General features: G+C 39.4%; 1 protein-coding gene across 1 annotated transcript in view; it reads left to right on the top strand.

The window, feature by feature from the left end:
• The window catches only part of EMWEY_00000270 (guanylate binding protein, putative), a gene marked incomplete at both ends in the record, with an annotated part of 7156 nt that extends 1318 nt beyond the window's left edge, over positions 1 to 5838 (top strand). Inside the window, 14 exons of the mRNA XM_013477141.1 lie at positions 1 to 6; positions 632 to 832; positions 1088 to 1209; positions 1463 to 1859; positions 2073 to 2317; positions 2555 to 2695; positions 2953 to 3091; positions 3277 to 3415; positions 3651 to 3799; positions 4072 to 4242; positions 4471 to 4590; positions 4884 to 5099; positions 5354 to 5435; positions 5714 to 5838. The exon at positions 1 to 6 is cut by the window's left edge and continues 596 nt beyond it. Of these exons, the coding sequence (XP_013332595.1) occupies positions 1 to 6; positions 632 to 832; positions 1088 to 1209; positions 1463 to 1859; positions 2073 to 2317; positions 2555 to 2695; positions 2953 to 3091; positions 3277 to 3415; positions 3651 to 3799; positions 4072 to 4242; positions 4471 to 4590; positions 4884 to 5099; positions 5354 to 5435; positions 5714 to 5838 (2253 nt within the window). The remainder of the gene's footprint in view (positions 7 to 631; positions 833 to 1087; positions 1210 to 1462; positions 1860 to 2072; positions 2318 to 2554; positions 2696 to 2952; positions 3092 to 3276; positions 3416 to 3650; positions 3800 to 4071; positions 4243 to 4470; positions 4591 to 4883; positions 5100 to 5353; positions 5436 to 5713) is intronic.
• Between the last annotated feature and the right edge of the window lie 1662 nt (positions 5839 to 7500).

Raw genomic sequence — 7500 nt, 5'->3', positions numbered from 1 at the left:
GCACAGGTACACTAAACCCTAAACCCTAAACCCTAAACCCTAAACCCTAAACCCTAAAAAAATCCTAAACCCTGAAAATTTTATATGGAGTTATAATCCATTATTATACACTATTGCTTTCTTCTTATCTTCTTATCTTATATTTATTACCATGAAAATGATTGACGCACAGGCGCAAACCCTAAACCCTAAACCCTAAACCCTAAAAAAACTCTAAACCCTAAAAATTACTACATGAAATTATATTCAATTATTATATAGTATTGCTTTCTTCTTATCTTCTTATCTTTTATTTACGACCATGAAAATGATCGATGCACAAGTATACATAAGCCCTAAACCCTAAAAAACCCTAAACCCTAAAAAAACACTAAAACACTAATAAACACTAAAAAACACTAATAAACACTTATTTATTATTTACAATGTATTTGTGCATTATTGTGTATCATTAACAATAAATACGAATTTACTAGGGTTTTGGATTTGGGGATTAGGGTTTAGCAAGGGTTTAGGGTTTATCTAGGGTTTAGGGATTTAGGGATTAGGGTTTAGTAAGGGTTTAGGGTTTAGTAAGGGTTTAGGGTTTATCTAGGGTTTAGGGTTTAGGGTTTAGGGTTTTGTGTTGTAGGATTTACAATTATTGGAGGATTTAACAAGAGATGCAAATCTGTTCTCTCTTAGAGCGCATGCAAGTTCTGTACGCGAATTACCTGAGCAGCAGCAGCAGCAGCAGCAGCAGCAGCAGCAGCCGAGGACAGAGACTTCTTCTGCTCTTCTCTCTCTCCTAAGTCCTTGCTGCCTCTCTTGGGTCGTACAAGACTTCGTACAGGTTAGCCACCCTCCCTACACGGCTAGCTAGCTAGCTAGCTAGCTAGCTGTCTAGCTAGCTAGCTAGCTAGCTGCCTAGCTACTTGTCTAGCTAGCTAGCTAGCTAGCAGACTGATAAAGTAGCCTCCTGTGCATGCAGTTGGCTAGTTACCTACCTATCTACCTACCTACCCACCCTTACTTAGCTAGGTAGCTAGCTATCCAACTATTTATTTATTTATTTATTTATTTATTTATATTTATTATTTATCTACAGGATCTAGAGGGATTAACAGCACAAGAATGGTTAGATGCCTTGCTGAATACAAACAGATGGATGACATCACCACAAGCCATCGAAGCTAATGAGGCAAAAACACATAGTAAACATTCACTCAGGTACGATCGAGGGTTTAGGGTTTAGGGTTTAGGGTTTAGGGTTTAGGGTTTTCTAGGGTTTAGGGTTTAGGGTTTAGGGTTTTGGTGGTTGATTGATAATTCATGAACTGTTGGTGATTAGTCATGTAAGTCGTCTTTCTGTCTGTTCTGCTTTCTAGGGTTTAGGGTTTCTTAAGGTTTTTTTAGGGTTTAGGGTTTTTCTAGGGTTTAGGGTTTAGGGTTTAGGGTTTAGGGTTTAGGGTTTTGTGTTCAGGTCATTATATAGCCAAGTAGATTGTACGGCATTACGAGCGCCAACATCTAATGGCAATTTGCTGCAGAGATTGGATCTATTAAGAGAAGAAGAAGAAGAAAAAGAATACAAAAAAGAATTCCTTTTATTTAAGGAACGTCTTCTTGCTGCTGCTGCTGCACACCCGAAGCAAAAATTAGCAGCAGGGGAGCCATTGCTGCAGCAGCAGCAGCAGCAGCTACAGCAACATAAACACAACCAGCAGCAGCAGCAACAGCAGCAGCAGCAGCAGCAGCAGCAGCAGAGATATATGTCAGGCAAAGACCTAGCAGAACTCACGCGCTTTCTTGTTGCAGCAGCAAACGCGAATATGTTTGGTGACGTACAAGTCTTCATGAATCACTTCTCTACTATACGAGTAAATTAGGGTTTAGGGTTTAGGGTTTAGGGTTTAGGGTTTAGGGTTTGGTATTTGATGTTTGTATTATCGGTTGGGAAGTAGTGTTTAGGGTTTAGTGTGTTTATTTGTATAATTTTCTCTGAACCTTCTCCCTCCGATCCTTTTTCCTCCTCTAGGGTTTAGGGTTTAGGGTTTAGGGTTTAGGGTTTAGGGTTTAGGGTTTGTGTACAGAGTGCGATGGCAAAGAATGACTTGGTATTATTATTTGCAAGAGATGTTGAACATTTAATTCGTCGGGAGTTGCCGCTGCTGCCTGAGGAAGTTGCTGCTGCTGCTGCTGTGCTGCGCCAAGAAACATTATCTTTATGGCAGCAGCAGCTTGCTGCTGAGGTGTATGTACACCATACAGAGGTTAATAAACAACAAGAACAATTATTAAAAGAATTAGATGATGCTGTTGATAAAACGGTACAAAAGTAAGTCGTTATACCAAACCCTAAACCCTAAACCCTAAACCCTAATATAGGGTTTAGGGTTAGGGCTTTAATCTTTCTCCACTTTAGGGTTTAGGGTTTATGTTATTATATGAATAATAAAGGTTATTAATCGCATTTATATTTGTATAATATGGGTAATATGAAAAATTAGGGTTTAGGGTTTAGGGTTTAGGGTTTAGGGTTTAGGGTTTAGGGTTTTTTATATGAATTGTATAGGGCAACAAAATTAGTATCATCATATTGTAAATCAATAAGTGTAGAAGAAATGAGTGTATTAATAGAGGCAAAAGAACAACAAATAAAAAGACTTCCTCTTCCTCCTAAGGAATTAACTGATTATTCTAATTATCAGCAGCAGTATGTCTTCCTGCTGCTGCTGTTGCTGCTGCTGCTGTTGTTGTTGTTGTTGCTGCTGTTGCTGCTGCTGCTGTTGCTGCTGTTGATGATGATGATTTCCTCAAACAAACTTACTTATTTATCTAATTAATCAATAATAGGCAGGCATACACCTACTGCTGCTGCTGTTGCTGCTCCTCCTGCTGCTGCTAATGTTACTTATGTTGCTGCTGCTCCTGCTGCTGCTGCTGCTGCTGCTGTATTGTGTTGCTGCTTAGGCAGAGTAAGACAGCATTGCTGCAGCGGCTGCAGCAGCAAGATCGTGATTATACAACTGTTGCTGCATGCAGCCACGAGCTGCAGCAACACTTCGAGGCTGTGCAAACCCTTTTCTTAGATCTACACTCTGCTAATATTGTAAGATAAACCCTAAACCCTAAACCCTAATTAGCGATGTACAAGCAATAGACGAACAAGAGGATCTTCTTGCTTTTTTTTTTTTTTTTTTCTTGCTTCTCTCTTTTTTTGTATTTTGTTGGGGTTATGCCGTAGCATTAGGGTTTAGGGTTTAGGGTTTAGGGTTTATGTTTATGTGGTAACAGAAGAGTATAACAGATCGCATGCAAAGAGCAGCAGAAAGAGCAGCAGCAAGTTTGCGGCAGCAACTGCAGCAGCAACCTGTTGATTTGCTGCGCCCTTTGCAAGAGTTTAAGGGTTTGCTTCTTGATTGGCAACAGGCTGGTACAATTTGCTGCTGCTGCTGCTATTGCTGCTGCTGCTGCTGCTGCTGCTGCTGTTGCGTGACTGCTATTACTACTGCTGTTGCTGCTCATATTACTCCCACCGCTGCTGCTCCTGCTCTTGCTGCTGCTGTTGCTGCTGTTGCTTATAATAATAATAATAATAATTAATATATATATATATATATATTTGTGTGTTTTTTTTTTCTTTTTTTTGTGGTGTATGTACACCTCAGCGTGGACATTATTTGAATCGGATGTTTCTTCATTAAGAGATGTATCTGATCTATATTCAGCTGTATCTGCAGATTTAGCAGCAACATTAGCTAAATTAGAGACACAAGCATTAAGAACATGGAGTAATAAATGCAAAGAAACATCACAGGTTAGGGTTTACCTTTTATTAGGGTTTATTAGGGTTTATTAGGGTTTATTACCGTTTATTAGGGTTTATTAGGGTTTATTAGGGTTTATTTAGGGTGCAGTTGTTCATGTTGAGGGTTCTTTCTTCCTCTTCATGCACCAAGGGTTTAGGGTTTATTAGGGCATATTAGGGTTAATTAGGGTTTATTAGGGTTTATTAGGGTTTATTAGGGTTTATTAGGGTTTATTAGGGTTTATTAGGGTTTATTAGGGTTTAGGGTTTATGGTGTACAGGAGGTATCGGAGCGTTGGGAGGTATTATTCCGTCATGAGGTGTTATCCTCTCTTGATGGATCATTACCTGTAGAGGAAGAAGTTTTATCTATGAGTATAGAGGAAGCAAAAAGGAAAGCAAGAGAAGATTTCTCTAAGGTTTATTGCTCTTCTTCTGATCCATGGAAAGAAGTAAGGGTTTATTAGGGTTTATTAGGGTTTATTAGGGTTTATGAGGGTTTATGAGGGTTTATGAGGGTTTATATGAGGGTTTAGGTTGGTTTAGTGTTTGGTGCTGTTAGTTGTGTAATTCATGTAACCATCTTTCTGATCAGTAGACCACCGGTGTATAAAAATAAGGGTTTAGGGTTTAGGGTTTAGGGTTTAGGGTTTAGGGTTTAGGGTTTATGGTATATATAGGTATCAACAAGGATGGAGCAAAGATTATATGAGATGGGATCGGCATTAGAAGAATCAAACCTTGAGGCAATTAAGAGTAATTGCAGCAGACCTCTAGATCAGCTCAAGACCGAACTAGCTGTAAGTCTAGGGTTTAGGGTTTAGGGTTTAGGGTTTAGCAGGGTTTAGCAGGGTTTAGGGTTTAGGGTTTAGTATTCTTGTGGTGGAGTTCAATAGTTCACTAGAATTATTGGTTAGGGTTTAGGGTTTCTTCTGCTCTCCTCCAGTTGTATATCTCCCCTGTTAACTCTTGCGACACTCTTTAAATCCGTATGTAGTGTTTAGGGTTTAGGGTTTAGGGTTTCCTAGGGTTTAGGGTTTAGGGTTTTGAATTTTTTTTTTTTTTTTATTTATTTATTTATTATTATTAATAGGAGGAGGCAGTATCATATTATATGTGGCAAACATTTGCATCAATGGCTCGTAAAAAGGCAGAAGAATTATTACTATCAGAGGCAGCAGCAATAAAGACAAATGTTCGTCTTTCTCCTTCATTAGTACATCGTGTTTCTTCTCATTGGATGCAAACTGAGCTCAAGGCTGCATACGAACCTATCATCAAGAATAACTTCTTTGGTCTATTATACAATGTAAGAAATTAGGGTTTAGAGTTTAGGGTTTAGGGTTTAGGGTTTTCGAGGGTTTAGGGTTTACGAGGGTTTACGGGAGGTTATTAGGGTTTAGGGGGGGTTAGGAGGGCTTAGGAGGGTTTAGGGTCTGTAGTTTCCGAAGTAGGGTTTGTAAATTCATGTCGCTTGATGAGGGTTTGGGGTTTAGGGTTTTTTCTGAATTAGGGTTTAGGGTTTAGGGTTTAGGGTTTGGGGTGTATGTATATGACATACAGGTTGTAGGAGCTGCATTAGTGTTATTAGGGTTTTATTTAGCTCTTTCTTTTTCTTTATTATTCCTCTTTGTCTCTCTTGGTGGTTTCCTTCTTGCCGCGGGTCTACAAACCACCATTGCATTAATTAGAGGAGGATTTGAGCATCTGGTGCGTCTAGGGTTTAGGGTTTATTAGGGTTTATTAGGGTTTATTAGGGTTTATTAGGGTTTAGGGTTTGTGAGGTATCTATACAATGAAGCATATTAGGGTTTAGGGTTTTTGTTTTTTTCTGTATAACTTTGCAGTTTCTGTCTATGCGAATATAGGGTTTAGTGTTAATTAGGGTTTAGGGTTTAGGGTTTATGTATGTTGTATATACAGGTATTAGGGTTATTAAGGTGCCTATACACCCGATTAGGGTTAGAGATGTCCGTGACGGTAGTAGTAGTGTTTATCTCTGGTGTTTCTCTCTTATGTTACTCAAAGTATTACCATACAACAGCTAAACCCTCGCTGCAGCAGCAGCAGCAGCAGCAGCAGCAGCAGCAGCATCAGCAGGGTCCATCGAGTACATTTAATCGTGCATCTTCTAACCCTTATATAAACCCTAGTCTAAACCCTAGCCTAAACCCTAATCTAAACCCTAATTACGTAAACCCTAATTCTCTCTTCTCTTCTCCTTCATGGGGATCATCATGCAGGAGCCGCCCTTCCCATTGCCCGAGGTCTTCTGCCTTCAAGGATGAGCCCTAGCTAGCTAGCTAGCTAGCTAGCTAGCTAGCTAGCTAGCTAGCTAGGTGGCTAGGTATGTATTTGGCTAGCTAGCTAGCTAGCTAGCCATCTGTCTCTGTGTGGCTAGCTAACTTGTTAGCTAATCTTATCGCTGTGTGTGCTGGTAGCTAGCTAGCTAGCTAGCTATCCATCTACTTAGCTAGCTAGCTGACTAACTGTCTCTTTTTCTAGCTAGCTAGCTAGCTACCTAGCTAGCTAGCTACGTAACTGCATCCCAAAGGGTCCAAGCCCTCGTTGTGTTGGCTTGGCGGTGCTGCCCCCCTCCCCCATCGCGAGCTAGCTAGCTAGCCTCTTGGCTAGCTAGCTAACTAACACTTTATTTATTTAGCTAGCTAGCTAGCTAGCTAGCTAGTGCTAACTGGCGAGTCGCTGCATAGTTTTTCTTTCTTCAGTATTTTCGTCCTAATTGGGGTGTATAGGCAGCTCACTACAAAAAAGAAAAAAATAAATAAATAAATAAATAAATAAAATAAATAAAAAGAATTAAAAAAAAAAGAGTTAAATAAATAAATAAATATAAATAAATAAATAAATAATTAAATAAATTTTTTATTTTTTCTTATTTTTTTTCTTTTATTTATATAATAAGACCAATATACACCACAAACTTTTTTATTTATTCCCTCTTTATTTATTATATTAAAATATTCTTTTTTCCTCTTTCTTGCTGTTGGTGTACACTCTATTTCTGCTGCACCTGCTGCTGCTGCTGCTGCTGCTGAGGTGTATGTACACCTCAGCAGAGAACCATGTAACCGCCGTAAAGAAGATAAAAATAAAATCATTTCTTTTCTTTTTATTTAATTCTTATATATACAGCAATAATTCGCCTCAGTGCTGATGCTGCTGTTGCTGTTGTTGCTGTTGCTGCTGCTGTTGCTGTTGCTGCTGCTGTTGCTGTTGCTGCTGCTGTTGCAGAGCCCGTGCTCCCCTTGTAGATGCTGCTGCTGCTGTGTTGCTGTTGTTGCCGTTGTCTCTGCTGCTGGGCAGCTGTTTCTGATGTTTCTGTCGTCCCTGCTGCTGCGCTGCTGCTGCTGCTGCTGTCGTGTGTGCTGCTATGTTGCTGCTGTTGCTGTTGCTGTCTTCTGCTGCTGTGCTGCTGCTATTGCTGTTGCTGCCGTTCCTGCTGCTGTGTTGCAGCAGCAGCAGCTGCTGCTGCTTTAAATACTTAAATATTTATAAATAAAGCAGCAGCAGCAGCAATATTTGCTGCCAATGCATGCGACTAATTAACCAGCAGCAGCAACAAAAGCCCCATTATATACACAAAAGAAAAAAGAAAGAAAAAAAGAAACAAATAAATAAATAAATAAATATAATAAAAAAAGAAAAACAATTAATAAATAATTTATTCTTTTATATATACAAAGTACCCA

This window comes from Eimeria maxima, genomic scaffold (genome assembly GCF_000499605.1).
Source record: "Eimeria maxima Weybridge genomic scaffold, Emw_scaff1, whole genome shotgun sequence".
NCBI classification, from domain to species: Eukaryota; Apicomplexa; class Conoidasida; order Eucoccidiorida; family Eimeriidae; genus Eimeria; species Eimeria maxima.
The sequence above is the reverse complement of the archived record's forward strand: the minus strand, read 5'-3'. Positions and strand labels throughout refer to the sequence as shown.